Consider the following 20,982-nt stretch of genomic DNA (forward strand, 5'->3'; position numbering starts at 1 on the left):
TGCCCTGACCCCAAGGGGACATGGTCGACCTTGCTGCTGGTAAGCCAAAACAATGGTGTCCACTATCCAGTGAGACAGCCTTTGCTTTGAGAGAGCTCTTCCCTTCCGCTCTCCAGCATAACAGACAAAGAACTGGTCTGAGGTCCTGAAACACTGCGTGCTGTCTACGTAACCGGGAAGGGCGCGTACTGGACAGAGCAATGCCAAGGCTGGGTCTGCCTCCTCCAAAGGCAGCGCTTGCAGGTTCACCACCTGGTCTTTGAACGGAGTGGTGGGAACCTTGGGCACATATCCAGGCCGGGGTCTCAGGATCACGTGAGAGTTAGCCGGCCCGAATTCCAGGCACGCTTCGTCAACCGAAAATGCCTGCAGGTCCCGACCCTCTTAATAGAGGCCAATGCGGTCAGCAGAGCCATCTTCATCGACAGGAACTTAATATCAACCGACCGCAAAGGCTCAAAGGGAGGCCTCTGCAGAGCACTTAGAACTACTGCGAGGTCCCAAGAGGGTACGAGAGGAGAGCGAGGAGGATTCAGTCTCCTCGCCCCCCTCAGGAACCTGATGATCAGGTCGTGCTGACTTACCTTTTTGTCCCCCAAGAGATTGTGGTATATTGCGGCCACATAAACTTTAAGGGTGGAGGGAGACAGCCTTCGCTCCAACCCCTCTTGGAGGAACGATAGCATGGACCCTATCAGGCATTTCCAAGGGTCTTCTTGGCGGGAAGAGCACCAGGTGACAAAGAGGTTCCACTTCAACGCATAGGCATGCCAAGTGGACTCTGCCCTAGCGGAAGTGATGGTGGCGACCACCGGGGGTGATAGACAACTCAAACCTGCCGCGTCCTATCCAGGAGCCACACGTGGAGGTTCCAAGATCGGGACATGGGTGCCATAGGGTGCCCCGTCTCTGAGTGAGGAGGTCCGGTCTCAGAGGAATAGGCCAGGGAGGGGCTGTCGCAAGGAGTATGAGTTCGGGGAACCAGGTCCGGCCATGCCAGTACGGGGCGACCAGAAGGACCTGCTCTTTGTACTCCCTGATCTTGCACAGGAGCTGTGTGAGTAGGCTCACTGGGGGGAACGCATATTTGCGTAGGCCCCGCGGCCAGCTGTGCGTCAGTGCATCCGTGCCGAGCGTGCCCTCGGTCAGGGAATAGAACAGGCTGTAGTTGGAAGAGTCGTGGGAGGCAAACAGATCTATCTGCGTGTCCCCAAACTGTTCCCAATCAGCTGGACCGTCTGGGGATGGAGTCTCCATTCTCCCGGGAGTGGCTGAAGCCGTGAGAGCTCGTCGGCTGCACGGTTCAGGGCTCCTGGAATATGGACAGCACGAAGGGACCTCAGGCGCTTCTGACTCCATTAAACGAGGTGGCGGGCGAGTTGAGACATACGGCGGGAGCGTAGACCGCCCTGGTGGTTGATGTACGCTACTACGGCCGTGTTGTCTGTCCTGACAAGCACATGTTGACCCGTCAGCAACGCTCGGGGTTCCTGGACAGGACCCCAGCGCCTTCTGCATGTCAATTGCCTCGAGTTACAGGCAGTATGGTTCGCCCTGCACTGCCAGTAACTCGAGGCAATTGACATGCAGAAGGCGCTGGGGTCCTGTCCAGGAACCCGCGGCTGCTTGTCCATTGCACATGGCACCCCAACCCGTGGCAGAGGCATCCGTCGATACGACAACATGCCTGAAAACTCGTTCTAAGGGCACACCGGCCCGTAGAAAACTGAGGTTCAACCATGGGGTGAGTGTCTGAAGGCAGGCCTGAGCCACTTGTACCCGGAGCGTGCCAGACTGCCATGCCCACCTCAGGACTCGATCGCGAAGCCAATGCTGAAGCGGTCTCATATGAATCAATCCGAGTGGCGTCATCGCGGCTGCAGATGCCATATGCCCCAGGAGCCTCTGAAAATTTTCAGTGGAACCGCACTCTTGCTCTCAATTTGACAGAGGCAAGTCAGCAGAGACTGCGTGCGCGCTCGCTGGTAAGCAGCATGCACCTGGCGACCGAGTCGGAAACCACACTGAGAAAAGAGATCCTCTGCATGGGCCAGAGTCGCTCTTCTCCCAGTCGACCTGAAGGCCCAGACGGGCTAAGTGCCAGAGCGGAGGAGGCCACCAAACGGTCACGGGAAGCACAGGGACTTCCGGGAGCGCGTGATCTCCTCATGCACCTCGGGAGCGAAAGGCATTGGGGGCGGGGCCCAACAGCTGTCGGGTGCCGCCCCCAAACGATCGCGCAACCACGAGCACTCGCGACAGGGCGGAGTTCCACACCAGCGCGAGGCTCGCGGCTGCCCGAGATAACATGGCTGTCAACTCTAGGTCGGATCAGGCAGCGCTGGCACACCCGAAGGCGGAGCACAACCTAATCGTCATCCCCAAAGGACTCTAGCCCAGCTTGGGATGCGGCGATCGACATCTCAGTGCTATCTGGAGTGTGAACGAAACAAACGAGGCGTCAGAGACGGGCCGCTGTTTCAGTCCAGCACTCACGGGAAGCGATGTGCGAGAGGGGGGCGTGGCCCAAGGAATGTATCGTCAGGGTTCTTAATACCACAGCACCGCACTCAGGTCACCCTGGCCACCAGCCAAAGTACCACCTCTCTCAGAGACGGTAGATTGGGGTGTGGCAGAGGGGACTCTTTCTCCTCGCGGAGATCACTGAGTCTGGACCGTGACATCGCGATGGTCACGTACCCGCAGTTGGAACATGACACATCCACAATCACTGCCCGAACGTGCTGAAGCCCAAACACGTCGAGCAGTGAATGTGCCCATAGACAGCAACGGAGATCGATCGCACCCGGAAGTGCACGGGCGAACCGTCTTGAAAAAGACGTGCCACGCGCAAGCTCTTTTTGTGAGAGGAAACCTCGCAGTCGATGCCGAAGCGCCCAGGGAAACACACACCAGCCGTCTAGCAGACCACCGCGCAGATCAGCAGGCAGGAAGTATGTAATCACTGGAACGCGCCGTCACACCAACACCGTCTGGAAAGCTGCTCGTCTCGAAGAAGCTGACAGCGTCTCAGAAGGCTTGTGAGGAGTGAAGAGGTAGGTACTCTTGGCTCCTCAGCAGGTAACATAATGCGATATTGCCACGTACTTCCTTTTATACTCACACGGTGAGGCGGAGTTACGTATGCAAATTCCGCATGCCCCATGGCATTGGCACGCCATTGGGTGTTTTCTATATGCTCGAAGATGATAGGCTTCTAAGCGAAACCCCCATTCGTTAGTCACTAACGTATGTCGTAGTAACTGAACGAAAGGGAACATCATTGATATGCAAATCGTCCATTGAATACTTCACACCTCAAGAACAGTCACTGACGATGAGAACAAACGCTTGTCTCTCTTTCTGAGGCAGAACACAGGAGGTGAACTCGAGCAGCAGGAATCCTGTAACATAACCCAACAAACAGCAAAATAGCATACATGGCATTTGTCATTGGTCAGAAGTTTGATATGGTCAGATTAAAATAGTCTCTGGCAATAAGCCTTTAAATCAATGTACTTAATAAAGTGGTCAAGGTTTAGAATAAAAGATCTCACAAGCGCTTACATTATTTTTTAGAAACATTGAAATAAATTGCATTATAACAAAACAACAATCATTGTTGGTTTTAAACCCCTCTTTCATGAAGAGTATCAGCGAAATATTGTGTAACCAAATACAGAAATTCAATTGAATTCATGTCCAAAACCATTGTTACATTGTAAAATGGAAAAATACAAAGACTCAGAAATCAAAATTCAAAATCAAAAAGTTCAAAATCAAATTCATTCTTACAATGATAAAATTATATTTTTCACTAGGTAAGGATGAGAAATACTATTTTGATATTTAATTAGGTGAGACAAATAATACCTGATTTAGTAAATCAAAAGAAAAAAACAAAACAAACCATAACTGGAAGAAATTCACAGTTATAACACAGTCTAGATGTAAAGACATTTTGTGAGGCAGATGGAGATTTGACTTTGTGTGAAGATCAAATCTATGAGACTAAATTTAGCTGTGACTATGTGTAAATCATGCCCAAACATGGTGAGGAGGTTTACAATTGTGATGCAAATTTCGCCCTGTTGTAACAGGCAGCCAGCAATACAATATCAGTATGAGGTGTGGTCTGGCTCAAAATCTTCTCACACCAATGTTTTTGTTAAAGAGCATGAAAAAATGCAAAGTTTGGAGTTATTGAATCCTGCGCTGTGATGAAAACATTCTCATGGTTAATGCACTTGTAATTCACACTGTAGCCACATGGCAATTCTGTGCTCCTGTACATGGTTTAACTACAGCTATATAGGAAATAGCAGAGTTTCCACTTAGGGAGACTAACAAATTCAACATAGACACACATGCAATCTTGAAAATGCTATACAATTCCAGTATTAAAGTTATTCCAATTTACACAAGATACATGGCCTAGAATGCATAGCATCTACAGCCTTAATCCTAAGTTTTTCATCACTTACAGTAAAGCAATCGTGTGTTTTAAAGAATAAACTTGACTAGTCTATGTGTATCTCGTAGCACAAACAACTAAAATGTGTAATCAATGTGCACAATGTGTTATACAATTACAAGTTTGAAAATACAAACAGGATCATTGCAATCTGGATATTTTACTATTAAACTCATTGCTAAGAGGCTGCTAGCCCACTCGCAAGTGAAGTTAATAGCTGAAGGCCTTGCATGAACAATGCAGTCAACTCACTGAGAGTTTTACCTGCAAATGAGTAATTTCCTATTTTTCTGAAAATAAGGTGGAGGTCGACTCCTACCCAGTGACCAGCATTTTCCCTCTGAATGGCCTATTTTCTGACCGGAACTGCAAAACCTGTTCTCTTTGCCATTGGGTTGTCTGCTATGTTCTCCTGGAGTTTGAGGATATTCATGACTCTCGAATGCTTGCACACCATGCGTACTGGTACATGACTCGGCGCTATTCCGGTGCTGCATCACCTTAAGAACTGAAATAGGCACACTTTCTTGTGCATTTTCTGAACTAAACGCTTCAGATTCATTAGAGCAAGTCACCTCATCTAAGAAGTGAACATGCTTTTTATCCCCATCGCTGTTAAGCATTCTGGGAGGCATGAACTTTTTAGCATTTAGCTTAGCCTTGATGTCTGCAATGGTTTCCTTGTACTTTTTACACTTTGCAGTCAGGGCTAACTGTGCAGCTAGTAATTTATCTAGCTGTGTTTGAAGATCTTGAATCTTTGCCTCAGACTTTTCTGCTTCTTCATTTTTAGAATCCACTTCTTTACATTTCGCATCTATACTTGAAAATAGATGTGTTGTCACATCACGTAGCCTTTTACAACTTATGAAGTTTAAAGCCTCAATTATTTCACCATGTTTTGATTTATTTTGGTGTTTGCCATTTAATTCCCAATATCTGAACATTTCATCCTCTGAACTTTTAATTTCAATATCCTCTTTCTTGAGTTTGGACAAGGTAGGCTCAACTTTTTCACTCCATAAAGCAAACAATACGTCACTAGAAAATTTCCCTTCCATCCCGAGGAGATTATCTGAATATTCACGGATTGTACAGTAATGGGACTATTGAAGCTATTTAAAACCTTCTAAGTTCTGTTTCATGCAATTCCTTAAACCATTAAATAATGAAAACAGCCTTACCCATTCCTTGGTCAGAAGGTCAGCCTTAATCCATTCACAAGATCAACTATGAAAAATGTCCTCATTCTTACACAGATCAAAGTAAATTTCACACAATTCACTGCAAGGGATCCCGGGTTTCGGCACCATCTGTAAGAGTGGACTCCTGCAGATGGTTCAATTTGCAGGGTTGCCAGAAGACTAAAGAAACGTTATCAGAAAGATGGAAGAAAACTGTACATTTCTCGTCTATTTCCACCCACTGCAATTTATACCAACGACGGAGATAAGTGCAGTTACAATAGCAAAATATGTGGGAGAGCGTTGCTATAATGTGACTATATTGTATTGAAATAGGGAGCACTTCAAAGTCAAAACCAAATCAAAACTAGTTAGCACAGTATTGGTAATAGGAAAGATTTAATGACAAAAATTTGGCTATGGTTACACTTAAAATAGCTTCAAAATGGATGTATGAGATGATAAACTTATACCATTAATCGTACACAGCATGAATAAAATGTTACCTGAGAGAGACAGAGAGAGAGAGAGAGAGAGAGAGAGAAAGAGAAAAAAAAGAGAGAGGGAGAGAGAGAGAGAAAAGGAGAGGGAGAGAGAGAGAGAGCAAAGAAGAGAAGCCCCAATGACCTCAAGAGCCAGAGAAAAAGAGACCCAGAGGAAAAAGAGCGAGAGCAACAGTTCCAATCTGCTTTTATCTATTCCTTGACCATGTGACTGAAACCAAATGTATTCTTTTCAAACTGACCAATCAGACCAAACTCAAACATGACATTCAAACTGACCAATCAGACCAAACTTCCCCCACTGTAAAGGTGTGACCCCATGTGGCCTACAGGCCTCTCTGATGTCTTACAGATGGCCCTTCTGATAAGCAAATGGGGGGTGACAACAGTAAAGCAAATGGATTTCAAATATCTTTGATTATTTTCAATTTCTTCAGCCTTTTTAAAGGAAAACGTACTCGGTTACTAACGTAACCTCGGTTCTCCCTAGAAGAGGGAACGAGTATTGCGTAAGTTGCTTACGCTACGGGAAAGCATTCTTTCTTCGAGATCTGAAAAACCACAAAATTATCCTTAATTTTTGCCACATTGTCAACGCAGTGCGGCAGCCTGGCAGACCATAGCAGGCTATATCAGCGTGTCTATTGGCTGCTCGGCTGGCAACTGCAGCAGCCTATCATTGAGCCCGCGTGACGTGGCATCCAATGAGGGCGCTTCGCGCCCTTCACGCCTCATTTGCCTACAGGTAGGGCGTGGCCACGTGTATATAAGCAGGGCTCACAGGCTGGAAATTCGGTTTTCGTAGTCTGAAGCGCAAAAGCCCGTGGGGCGCACGGCCGGTTACGCAATACTCGTTCCCTCTTCTAGAGAGAACCGAGGTTACGTTAGTAACCGAGTACGTTCTCTTACGAGAGGTTCTCTCGTATTGCGTAAGTTGCTTACACTACGGGAACTCTTTGTCAACACCGTGCGCGCCGAGCATACAGCATATGTATGGGAGACCGGGGAAAAACAAAGCTGGAGACAGGTGGCCGGTAGGAAAAACGGGCCAACACTTGTAAAAGCACTTCATTGTACTGATAGGTGAACACCTCACCCTATCTTGCGAATAGGGGGAGCGGCACTGCCGGTCCCCTACAAATTCACATAAGCACAATACCGAACGTATGACCAGTACGCGAGCGTTGTCTGCACAGAATCACTGGGCAGAGCTAACAGCCCACTCAAACTGATAACACTTTAGCCTGCAAGGCAGGAACTTCCATGTTATAAAACCTCACGAATGTAGACGGGAAGGCCCAGCCTGCCGCCATACAGATATCGTGGATGGAAATATCGCTAGCCCAGGCCCACGAAGAGGCCATGCCTCTAGTGGAATGAGCTCTGACTCCCAGCGGGCACTGCAGGTGTTTGGAGGCGTAAGCTGCTGCAATCGCGTCCACTATCCATCTGGACAGGCTCTGTTTCGAGGCGGCGAGACCCTTAGTGCGCCCACCAAACGAAACAAAGAGCTGCTCAGAACGCCTGAAGGCGGCGGAACGCGTGACATAAACTCTCAACGCCCTGACAGGGCAGAGGAAGTTGCCACCGTCCCCCTCATCGGATGCTGGCAGAGCCGAGAGGGAGATGACTTGCGCCCTAAAGGGAGTTCCGATCGCTTTGGGGACATCGGCCTGAGGATGACCTTGGAGTCATTTGGACCGAACTCAAGACACGCCGGGCTCACGGAGAGCGTGTGCAGATCCCCCACGCGTTTTACTGAAGCCACAGCTATCAGAAACACGGTTTTGAGCGAAAGGAGCTTTGGTTCCACAGCTTCGAGCGGTTCGAAGGGATGAGCCTTCAGGGCCTCCAAGACCAAGGACAAATCCCAGATAGGAACCGAGGGGGGTCGCGGGGGATTCATCCGTCTAGCTCCTCTGAGGAAACGGATAATGAGCTTGTTCCTTCCTAGTGCGCGGCCGAGCGTCGTCTGAGTGAACGCTGCGATAGCCACCACATACACTTTGAGCGTGGAAGGGGACCTGCCCAGTTCCAACAGCTCTTGAAGGAAGGAGAGCACCCGCTGGACCCCACATTCCTGTGGATCCAAGCCTTTTGCAGTACACCACTTAGTAAACACAGACCACTTGGAAATATACAGCCGCCTCATCGAGGGAGCTCTAGAATATGCGATCGTGTTCACAACCCCTTCAGGCAGGTCAACGGGTATCCATTGGTCACCCATACATGCAGAGACCAGCGCTCCGGATGGGGATGCCAGACCGACCCTCCGGCTTGAGAGAGGAGATCTCTTCTCAGTGGAACTGGCCAGGGGGGTGAGTGCGACAGTTTCACCAGCTCTGGGTACCATGTTTGGTTCTCCCAACGCGGTGCTATGAGGAGCACCGGGCGGCGCGTCTCCCTGATTTTCGCTATGACCTGAGGTAATAGAGAAATCGGCGGGAAAGCATAAAGCAGGAGGCTGGGCCAGGGCTGGGACAGCGCATCCTCGCTCTTAGATAGAAACATCGGGCAGTGAGCGTTCTCTCTTGTCGCAAAGAGGTCGATCTCCGCTCTGCCGAATAGGCGCCACAAATGCTGGACTGTCTGGTGGTGCAGGGACCACTCCCCTGGGGGAATGAGGTCCCTGGACAGCTTGTCCGGGCCGACATTCAGGTGGCCCGGCACGTGCGCGGCCCTCAGCGAGCGCAACGAGCTGTGTGCCCACACGAGAAGGCGTTCCGTCAGTCTGCCCAAACACATGGACCTGACACCGCCCTGCCGGTTCACGTAAGACACCACGGCCGTGTTGTCCGAACGGACTAGCACATGGTGCCCTCGTATGAATGGGAGGAAGCGCCTGAGCGCGTTCTTGACCGCAATCATCTCCAAGCAATTTATGTGGAGGCGTTTCTCCCGGTCTGACCAGAAGCCAAAAGCCGGTCTGCCCTCGAAAAGAGCGCCCCAGCCTGAGGTGGAAGCGTCTGTCGAGATAACCTTGCGGTGTGAGATGGCTCCCATCGTCACCCCCTGCTGGTACCAGTCGGCTACTAACCAGGGCCTCAGCACTGAAGCACAGCTCTGAGTCACTCTGATTCGAAAGCCTCCGGAAGCCTAGGCTCTGTGAGGCACTCGGGCATTCAACCAGTGTTGCAGCGGGCGCATGCGCAGTAGACCCAGCTGGAGCCCTGCTGCAGCTGAGGCCATACATCCCAGCATCCTCTGAAAAGCTTTGAGAGGTGCGGTGCTGCCCGGCCGGAAGGACGCAGCCATGCGTCGAATTCGGCGTGTGCGCTGTGGAGACAGGCGGGCCGACATTGCCACAGTGTCCAGATCCAAACCCAGAAATGGGGTTGACTGCATGGGCACTAATGAGCTCTTGGTCCAGTTGACCGTGAGCCCCAGGCTGTCTAGATGGCTGAGTAGCACTGCCCTGTGGGCGAGGAGCTCGGCCTTTGACTGTGCTAGAATGAGCCAATCGTCCAGATAATTCAAAATCCGCATCCCCTGCCCTCTCGGGGGAGCAAGGGCCGCGTCCATGCACTTCGTAAATGTACGGGGTGCTAGCGACAGGCCGAATGGAAGGACGGTGTACTGATATACCTGACCGTCGAAGGCGAATCTTAAGAATGGCCTGTGACGGGGTATTATCTTGATTTGAAAGTATGCGTCTTTCAAATCGAGGGAGATAAGCCAGTCTCTCGGGCGAACTTGCGCGAGGATCTGCTTGGTCGTGAGCATCTTGAACGGTCTTTTCACAAGAGCTTTGTTCAGACGCCTCAGATCCAGAATCGGTCTGAGCGACCCATCCCTCTTTGGAACGAGGAAATAACGGCTGTAAAAGCCCGACTCGCTCATAGAATGTGGAACCGGTTCTATAGCCCCTTTGCACAGCAGCGTCGCTATTTCTGCTCGAAGTAGATGTGCTACTTCCTCGTTCACCCTCGTCTCGATACGCGTAGAAAAGCGCGGAGGGCGACGAGCGAACTGCAGAGTATAGCCTAGCTTTACTGTTCTCAGCACACATTCTGATGCGCCTGGGATAGCTTCCCATGCTCTCGCGTGTGCTGCCAGGGGCAGAATGGCCTCCGGGCTCTGAATGCCGCGCTTCGCGGGTTCGAGAGCTTGACAGGGAGGGGCGGGCGCAGTGCGCGTGCTCTCTGTGCTTAGGGCCAGCAGATCGCTTGCGATGGCTGGCCGCCCTACACACGGTGTCCCAACCAATTTGAGCGGGGAACACATGGTGTGTGGCGCGACGCGTGTTGGCGGCGTTGAGGGCGAAATGTTCGTGAGAATGTGTGAGCGCGATTGAGCGGGCACAGCACTCGTGTTTAGAACATGACCGGTTGTGAGGGGCTTTGTAACAGCGCGTGTAGTGAGTAGGTGTGGGCGCAGAGAGGCGGACACGTGACCTAACTCTAGCACTCGAGCGGCCGGTGGCCGCTTTATGTGAGTGAGAGACACAGGATTTACAGTGCTTGGGTGCAGGGGTGAACACAAGAGTGGGCACATTTACTGCATTTGAAACACATGTGGCGTGAGCCGTGTAACCAGACATAATGCACTTTTTGTGATTTCTCTGGTTTGCCGTAAAAACGGCGGTTGGAAGCAGGCGAGAGGACGAGTTTGCCGGCTCGTTGGCTGCGTGGAAAACATCTGCAGTAGAAAACCCTCTCTCTGCTCTTTTCCCGGTGAGTGAGGCGCGCGCGCGCTGAACGTTGCTCGTGACCATGCGCTCTTTCATCCCTTGTGAACGGCGCAATCTGCGCGGTCCAACAAGGGGGAGTGCGGGTTAGCTTTCTGTATGTAAGAAAAACTGGCCGCGAGAGCCGGGATCGAACCCGGGTCTCTGGCGCAAAAGCCAAGGATTCTGCCACTGAACCACAGGGGGAAAATACATTAGTATAGGTCAGAGAGAGCATATGTCAGCGTCATGTCTCATGATGGCGTTTGCTTGCTGGTGTGCGTGTATTAAACAGGCTCGTTTACAGCAATATGAACAATTCCAGTCGCATGAACTTGAGAGGAGACTGAGAAATGTACGCGAGGGTGGAGTAGCTTTCTTGTAACGTAAAGAGAGCTGCAGGACCGTCCGTTTCTGCCATCCCTTGTGAGCGGCGCAGTAGCGCGGCTGGAACAGAGGGAGAGGAAGCTCGCTCCGAGACCGTTCACAGTGTTGGGAATAACGGCGTTGTAGATAAACGGCGTTACTAACGGAATTATTTTTTTCAGTAACGAGTAATCAAACGAATTACTGTTTGTTCCGTTACAACGCCGTTAGCGTTACTGAGAAAAAAAATGCGGCGTTACTATAATTGAGCTCACTGAAGCGGTTTTCATCCGAACAGGCTCTCTGTCAGTCGGACCTGCAACGTGCGTGCGCGTGTGCGCGCGCGCGGTACACATAACTGATGATGATTGGTGGGTGGGAGACAAGGTTGAGGTTGATAGGTTGAGTTCACACACACACACACACACCTATGACACACACGCATATGCACAGTCAGCGATAGCAAGTCCAACGACTTCAAAGGTAGCTTTCGCAAACTGGAAGTATAAGCGCTACTCTTCCCTCGTTGAGGTGAAAGGTAAGAATGTTTATGTGATGTGCAACTTATGCACAGGAAGAAAGAGTCTCTCCACGTCGGTGGACAGTAATTCTAATCTAATGAAGCCTCACATCATCACAGCCACAAAATGAGCGGCTAAAAACCCAGGTGATAACATGAGCTCCACTACCAGAGGAGTAAAGTACTGATAATATTTACACTATAGTAGGTCTACTGATAATATTTACAATATATTGAATTTGATAGGTGTCTCTCACATTGTCCCACAGCAACATTACAATAGTGTACATTAATGTACAATGTTTAGTGTCTAATTCATTCATTTAACATTTAAATTGGGGGCATCCAAGTTATTTGACATATTTGAACTTTTGACAAAAAAAAAAGTAACGCAGTAATTACTTTCCCTGGTAATTAGTTACTTTTATAATGATGTAACTCAGTTACTAACTCAGTTACTATTTTTAAGAAGTAACTAGTAACTATAACTAATTACTTTTTTAAAGTAACGTGCCCAACACTGACCGTTCACTTCTGCCATCCCTTGTAAGCGGCGCAGTAGTGTGGCTTGAACAGAGGGAGGGGGTCTATCTCATCACCTCATCCCCTGACGCGGCGGCGGATGAGCGGCCGAGAGAGAGGTTCAGGCGAGCTCCTAGCCATATCAGTCTCCGGTGGTCGCTGCGAGCGGCGCATTATTTTGCGCGGCCCGGCAGGGACGAGCAGAGTGGTGGCGTCATCGAACTGCTCAAGTCGAGCCCGCAGGGTCGACATTGAGAGTTCTTCGCACTCGGGGCATTCGCCCGCCCAGGCAGAGAGCGCAGATGAGATGGCGGTTTCCATTGCTGAGCAGAGCGCTTTAGCGGAATTAGTAGAGCATTCGACTAGCGTATTTCTGTTTATGTTTTGACGCGACTAACGTGGGATTGAATCCGCCTTTTGAAGAGGTCGCCTTCTTTCCTTTTTTCATCACATATCTCATTAGAAAGGTATTTATTTTTATTAAAAATGATGACAATTGGTAACACAAATGACAGTTTTATAAAAGTGGAAATAAAGTGACTAAAATTAGGGATTGTGGGTGGTGTGTTTCTTGCTTGACTTCTCATTCTGACAATGCCTCTATTTCTTTATTTTTGTTGTAATTATTCTACTCATTTTAAAAGTAAAATACAATGTGTTTGTATCTATAACCCCTTGTTCATAATTGTGACCATACTGTCTGCCTACAACATCGGTTGACAACCCCTAAGCCCGCGAGCTTATTTTTTAAAACCTATTAGCGCCCACAAGGTTAATTAGGCCCCGTTCACACTGCAGGCAAAAGTGGCCCAAATCCGATTTTTTTGGGGTCAAGTGACCAGGTCAGACTTCTTCAGAGGTAGTGTGAACACTCAAATCTGGCCCAGATCTGATTTTTTCAAATCAGATTTAGACCACATACATATGTGGTCCTGAATCAGACCCAGATCTGATTTTTTCCAATGCGGCCGCAGTGTGAACAAACAAGGCGGATTTGATGCGACTTTTACGTCAATCTACGGCGACATTTGTCACAATTATGCGCCGCCGAGTTAGCCCCTAGACACAACAGACACAGACAGTAACATTAAAAACTAGATATGGAGAACAGCGACGGAGCAAGTCAGTGGAGGGAGAGTGAGGTGTTAGACCTAATTAGTATTTGGGGAGATACTTCAATTCAAGCCAAACTGGAAGGATCCTACCGTAACCGCTCCGTTTTTGAAAAAATAGCACACGAAATGGAAGAACGGGGACACAGAAGAACGTGGCTTCAGTGCCAAAGGAAGGTGAAGAGTCTTAAAAGTAAATTTAAAGAAGCAAATGATTCTAACAACCGAAGCGGTCGTGGTCGCATCACCTGCCCATTTTATAATGAGATTAATCGTGTTATGGGCGATAAACCCAGCTGTCAGCCGTTGGAGCTGCTGGATAGCTACGAAGCAGGTGAAGAGGAGCCTGAAACTCCGAGGAGTTCGGCAGACAGCCTGGATATAGATGGCAAAACAGGTACGTTTTCAGTCTTAATATACATAGCCTGCGCATATACTGTAGAAAGACACTAGAAAGTTGGCGTGTTTGTTATAGGAAAATTATGTTCACAGAATAAACGAGCCAGTCAGCTGCTCCCAGTGTTCTTTGCACAACTCGGAAACCCACCAGAGAAGCAGAGATTAGTAGGCTACCCTTTACGTGACTGTCGTTCCAAACACTCATGAAAGGGATGTGCGCGACGACTAATTTTACTGTTGTTTAAACGGAAGTTTTGTATCCGACTAGTCGACTAGTGTAAAAGCAATAAACCCCCAAAAGATGGTGAGAAAAAAAAAAACGTTGTGTGTGCGTGTATATAATAGCCTACATTTGAAATACGTAATCTATCAATCACACTGACAAATCCCTCAATGAATTACGCTAATTCCTGGTATAGATACGCACTTTCATGAGATCGGGCTTGTCATTCAAAAATGTATACAGTCTATCTACGATCTGATCAAGTGCACTGTTAACCTGGCTCTGCAGAACCAAATCCCATTATAACCTAACATATAAGGAGGGGGGCTACCATGTTATCCTCATCTTCTCAGGGTAATGTGTGTGTGTGTGTGTGTGTGTTGAGGGTGTTATGTCAATTGGTAACGTGAACCAGCTAATAATATTTGCAATGAATACATCACATTATAGCATTACATGATATGTTTGCTTGCACCAGATGATACAAGCACAGAGTCACTCCCATCTGCATCTTCTGTGTCTTCTGCACCTTCTGTGTCTTCTGCACCATCTACATCTGGAGAAAGCTCATCAGCTGCAGGCATTACAGAGACCACTGGAAGAAGCACAACAGCCACAAAGTCCTCTGGAAGTAAGAATTATCATGTTTTTATCAGGCTGTTGCTAAATCATTAGTAAAGTATTCGCTAACCCATCCATTACTATTGTTGTATTCTGTTATTACTGTACTGTATTACTGCTAAGTTAGTACTTATACTCATGTCTACCCTTCAAGACTGTTTTTTAAAATTGTGATACAATGGCCAAACACTTTCTCCTCTTTCTTACAGCTACATCTGCCAAGAGCAGGAAAAGGAAGACCAAGATGGAAGCAACACTGGAAATCTTTGCTGAAAAGATCAGCAGTGCCCTCAACAACACAGACGACACTGAGCTTCAATTGAAAATGCAAGCTGCACAGCATGAGCATGAGCTCAAAATGCTCTCAATGTTCACACAGTTTCTTGCAAGATCAAATTCCCCATTTCCACCTATCTACCAGGCACCAGTCCAGCCCTCACAGTACAACCCAAGACAACTGCCGCTTCAGCCTACCTTTTACAACTTTACTCAGCCCCCGAAATTTTGCATGGGTTCACCTCAGCCTCCACCATGTAACCAGACAACCAACCAGCCTCTATCTTTTCTGCAAGATCTGGCTCAACCTTTCAACCATCCTCCTGCACATCCTCCAGATCTACCTCAGTCCTTCAGCCAGGTGTCAGCACACCCTCAAGGTCCAGCTCAGCAGCCCTTCAGCCAGGCCTCAGGACATCCACCATTCTACCAACCTCCAGATGATGAGGAAAAGTAAATTAGATCACGATATTGTGAATTGCTTTCAGTATTGTTGGTCAACCTATGCAAAGTGTATCCATCATTATAAAGGTTAATTACAGTTCAGATAATATTTGACAGTCCAATTTCAGGTTACAGTTTGAACGTTATGTAGTGTTATTAAACTGACAGAGACTTGCACTATAGCAGAATAATTTTTATTTTGAACATGAACATATTCAGAGTAATTATTCAAAGTAGAACATGGCAGTTAGCAGGTTTTATTATTTAGGCGAGAAAAATTCTTGTGTGGAAAATTTGATGACGATTTTTTATATGGATTATTTGTTTACATACACCTGTACAACTACTTTTACAGGGATGCATTTCATTTTTATTTATTTTCTCAGAACAAAACTGACCATTTCATCATTACTGTTGAAAACTTTTTTTTTTGTTACTCCACACTTCGAGAATGTTATGTTTAAACATTGTCAATTAAAGTTTCTTTTGTGAATCAGCGTTGGCTGTAAAAAAACTCTGTCAGTGCCTCTCTGACTCTTGTTGGCTCAGCAGCATCTTGTGCCCCTCCTTCTGCGATCCTGTTGTCCTGAAGAATAGTTCGAGCAGGTCCCTCATAGGCCTCACCATGCTTCTCACACACATTGTGGAGAGTGCAGCATGCACTTATGATGGTAGGGACAGTGGAGATGTCCACATCCAGCCGTTTCCCCAGGCATCTCCACCGCCCCTTCAATCGGCCGAATGCACATTCCACCGTCACCCTGGCTTTGCTGTGTCGCTCGTTAAAGTGCCTTTGCTGCTCTGTCAGGTTCCCTGTGTCAGTGTACCCTTTAATAAGCCAGCTCCGCATGGGGTAGGCCGGGTCACCAAGCAGCATGATCGGTACTTGTACACCGTTGATCTCCACTGTGTCCTTTGGCAATGGAAAATAAGAGAAGTTGAATTTATTAGATGTTCTAATATGTTTCTCTAAACATTTTAATCTCCTTTATACTAAGATGGTACAGTTTCCAAATAGTATTTGTGTGTGTACATGTGTGCATGACTATGATAGAACAACTTACTGGTGGAAAAAGCTCCCCTCTCTCTGCCATTGCAAAGACACAGGAATTCCTAAGAACCCTGGCGTCATGCACACTTCCAGGCCATCCCGTGTAGATGTTGGTGAAACTGTTATGGGGACATGTGATGTGTTATTTTATAATTTTGTCCATGTAAACAATTATGAAAAGAAACACAAATCAGTTATTACTGCACTGTGAAACATTTAAATATATACATTTTGAAATGATCGGTAAGGGATTGCAAAACAAAACCAGATAGTTACTGTAAACACAGAGGGGCTATCATATGTTAATATCAGTAGGGCTACCGACAAGCCATAGCTTACTATGGCAAACCGTTTTGACATGTAATAATTTAAACCTACTAGTCTACATTTTCATGCTACTAGTACTTATTTTTTAGATACTAGTATCTATTCCATTAAGTACTAGTACTAATTTATTTAGCAAATGAATAAGTACTACTACTTAATGGAATGGACACTAGTATCTAAAAAATAAGTGCTAGCATGAAAATAGAGACTAGTAGGTTAACAAGATGAAATGTTAAAGCGGCTTGCCATAGCCATTCCACATAATTGTATCACAAGGCAGCATTATTTAACTATTTTATAAACCTAAATCAGACTTTTCACTCAATGACGGTTAGCAAAGTAAAGCAAAGTAAAAAAATTCCAGGCGAGATTATTTCATAATTGTAGCAGGCTTACCAGAACTGATGATCCACAACTCCCTGCAGGAGGACAGAATGCCATCCTTTGCGATTGAAGTAGTCAACGTGATTTTCTTCTGGGGCAATGATGGGGATATGACTCCCGTCAATTGCTCCAGCGCACTGTGGAAAACCACACCTCATTTGGAAGCCTTGTAGGACCTCCCGGAGGGCATCTCCTTCGGGCAGTTTTATGAACTCGGGCATGAGGACTTGGCGCACGGCCTTGCAAAATTCGTGCACAATCGCGCACACAGAAGACCTGGCAATGCCAAACAGGTTACCCATCGTGCGGTAACTGACCCCCGTTGCCAGCCAATACAGCCCAACTCCTACACGTTTCCGCACGGAGATGGGTCGCCTAAATTGAGTGTCCTGCCGTAGGAGTCTTGAGGAGAGGCGCTGACAGAGATAATCAAAAGTTGCCCTCGACATCCGAAAGTTTTCAAAAAACAGCGTCTCAGTGAAACTATTCACGTCACATTCCCACCACTCCTGGCTTCGTCTACGCATCCACACAGACCTCTGTAGTGAATTTGCAGCCATAAATCCGCAAAAGGCCAAAATAACCATTTTTGCTCTCTTTCTCTTCGTTCTTCTCCTCTTCAGCACCTGCTCATTAATGTTACGGCTTCCATTACACAAACATTTACAAATAAAAGCGAAAATGCTTACTTCCTCCATAACCTCCCGAACTTCAGTGCAACAGCGTGCTGCGTCTGATGTCATTGTTATTGTTCTTTTGCGCATGCGGGTTAGTTTGAAACCTCAGACAGTTCACACTGGAATCAGATATAGGCCACATTTTAAAAGGTAATGTGAACAGCCAAACAAAAAATCGGATCTGAGCAAAAAATCAGAATTGAGCATTAAGACTTGCGGTGTGAACGGGGCCTTAGAGTCCTCAGTAGTGTAGTTAGTAAAGCGCGTGGCTCGTAGAACTGTTTTGACGCGATTGACCTGGGTTCGAATCCGCCCTTGACAGAGTTCGCTCTTTTGCCATCACATATCAAATTGGAAAGGTATTTACTTTAAATAAAACCATTAAACCCAAAGACAATGAACACAAATGACAATTTTCTAAAAGTGGAAATAAAGTTCCTAAAATTAAAAAAGTTTATGGATTCCAGAATGACTGGGAAGATAATTTACTGTTCACATGTCACTCATATTACATGCTTGTTTCTTCTGGTTAGTCGAGTCTGTACATAAACCCAAAGAAATGTGTCTATACGTGAAACAGAAGCTAATGAAAATACAAGAAGATCACTATGGTAACTGTATTACCACACCCTGGCAACTGTGTGGGTGTTGTGATTACTATTCACCTTGACAAAAACTTTGGTGCACTACTGACTACTCCTCCGGCACCGTTTGTCGCAGACCCATGAATGAGGTGTCAAATCATGCGGCTTATTGAGGAGAGGTGTGCTATATCTCTTCTAAGCGATCGGGTGTACGATGTTTGTATTCGGCGGGAAAAAAATCGTCCCAATCAAGTCCCCATTGACTTAACATTGAGAAGAGGTTTGTGTGTTCATATCTCCGCATCAGAACATCACAGAGACTTGGGGCTGGTCTCATTTGAATCGGCCTATCAATCAACTAATAAGTAGTGACATTCAAACTTCATAGCCCCGCCCTAGCAACCAGTTACAGCATCCTAGCAACCATATATCAACATTAATGAGCCATATCTCAGCACCAGAGCATTGTAGAAATACAGAGTTGGGCTCTTTTGACTCAGACTGGCCAATAGTCTTTATATATCACCTCATAAACTGTATAGACACATCCTAGCAACAGTACAAACACATGAATAAGCCATATCTCAGCCCCAGAACATCCTACAGACATGTTGCATGGCTTTTTTGCATCCCAGTAGCATCCGAGAGGATTTTTTTGCCACTGCAAGCACCACTCACATTTTCTTCAGGAAATGTACATTCTACTTGCTTATTGCAGTTATCATATTTAAAAACATTTAAAACGTCTAGATATAGAGTAGCTAGGCTTTACTAGTTCTGCGGCACTGATGCTCCGAAAGGTGAGAAATAGTTAGGCTATATGGTTATTTAACGTTATAGTGTTAAATAAAAAACCTTTTGTGCGTATGTCAGCTGAAATGCAGGCGTCCTGCTTTCTCCATCCATGCAATAAATGCACATCCTTCAATGAGCGCGTTTCTATAGCCCAGGCACGTGCAGAGGGGGGGGCTTTGGGTGCTCGAGCCCCTGCCCTTTTTCAAAATGAATCAAAAGTGCCCCTCAGACAAATATCAATGATAATATCGTGGTCAATAAAACTAAATAAATGTGATTATTATAACATGAAAATCCATACAATAGTAACGGACGGCTCAAAAGTCGGACAATTTCTGTTGAGGCGTTGCCATAACGCGTTGCTATGGGTTGCGTGCGTTTTGATTGACAGCTGATTTTCCACTGTTCGGAAACGGCTCTCGAGCCAAATATGGTCCTTTCAGAGAGTGTGTGGCCTCACAGGAAAAAAAGTAAACCAATATTTTTTTTTCATCCATAATCAGAGCTAATGTGTTGATTTAATTACAAAGCTATATATTATCTATATATTTTAAAGTATTACACAATTCACCAATGCCCGTTTGTCATGTATATACACCAACCAATCGTGATCTGGCAAAGCAAGTTCAAAGTCCATTGGGCGATGTGAAACGGTAATTTTCTGTTCTTATTCATAAATCGGTTGAAAATGACATGGACAGACAAACTAACGTTTGTGGAACAATTTCCTGCGGTTTGTCTCATTTTATAAATTGCATCACTGACAAAATGGATTTTAACAGACAACAAACAAATTCCTGCACAAAACCACAGCATCAAAAGTCGCATTAATGGTAAGTAGTGTTAATTTCACTTGTATTTATGTAGCCTATATTGATACATAATTTACTATTTCATGAAACTATCAAAGTTAACAAAACCCAAGTGCCACCGGCACCTACAGGCCTATTAGGCTATGTGAAGTGTAGACTGGCGAAATGGTTACGTGAAAGGACTTTATTATACTATTTTTGAATATTATGCAGCATTATGAAATACGTCTCTTATGTTCATCAAGCCTGCATTTATTTGATAAAAAACTGCAATATTGCGAAATATATTAAAATAATGGTTTTCTATTTTAAAATAATTTAAAATATAATTTATTCCTGTGATCACAGCGGGATTTTCAGCATCATTGCTCCACTCTTCAGTGTCACATGATCATTCAGAAATCATTCTAATATGAGGATTTAATGTCAATGGTGGAAACTGTGATACTCTTTTCAAGATTCTTTGATTAATAAAAAGTTAAAAAGAACACAATGTAATAATATTTCACAATATTAGGCTACTGTTTTTTTTCTGTATTTTTGATTAAATAAATGTAGGCTTGATGAGCATAAGGATATATAAACATATATATATATATATATATATATATATATATATATATATATATATATATATATATATATATATATATATATATATATATATGTTATGTATAAATATTATTATATATTATATATATATAAATATTTACATATTTATATATATATTTACATATATATATATATTTACATATTGCCCCTTTTTTACATTTGAGCCCCTGCCCCTGATGAACTCTCTGCACGGCCCTGCTATAGCCTATTTACTTGAACTTCTTAGGTAGCGAAATATCTATGGTTTAACCCATTTCAGAGGCAGCCAAAATCACATTTGAATGGACTGATTAAAGCTCTCTGCGAGCTTGAGGTGCGATGCCCGCTGACTGACATGTGTATGCGCATGAATCACTGTCACGCGCGTGAATCACTGTCTCACGCAAAGAGAAATATTGTAGCCTATAGTTATTGCATAGCCTAATACATT

General features: G+C 45.9%; 2 protein-coding genes across 2 annotated transcripts; one reads left to right on the forward strand and one right to left on the reverse strand.

The window, feature by feature from the left end:
* The first annotated feature begins 11,305 nt into the window (after window positions 1–11,305).
* LOC307120684 (uncharacterized protein) lies at window positions 11,306–17,768 on the forward strand. Its single transcript, XM_079807818.1, has 2 exons — window positions 11,306–14,600; window positions 14,800–17,768. Exons 1-2 carry the CDS (start codon window positions 14,426–14,428, stop codon window positions 15,321–15,323), a joined length of 699 nt encoding a protein of 232 aa, XP_079663944.1. The 5' UTR covers window positions 11,306–14,425; the 3' UTR covers window positions 15,324–17,768.
* LOC307118663 (uncharacterized protein) lies at window positions 15,804–17,374 on the reverse strand (the record flags this gene model as incomplete). The annotated part of the gene is made up of 3 exons (XM_079804375.1): window positions 15,804–16,223; window positions 16,375–16,480; window positions 17,085–17,374. 3 exons carry the CDS (start codon window positions 17,372–17,374, stop codon window positions 15,804–15,806), a joined length of 816 nt encoding a protein of 271 aa, XP_079660501.1.
* Window positions 17,769–20,982: the final 3,214 nt, after the last annotated feature.

This window comes from Gobio gobio, assembly GCF_949357685.1.
Source record: "Gobio gobio genome assembly, chromosome: 2".
Classification (NCBI taxonomy): Eukaryota; Metazoa; Chordata; class Actinopteri; order Cypriniformes; family Gobionidae; genus Gobio; species Gobio gobio.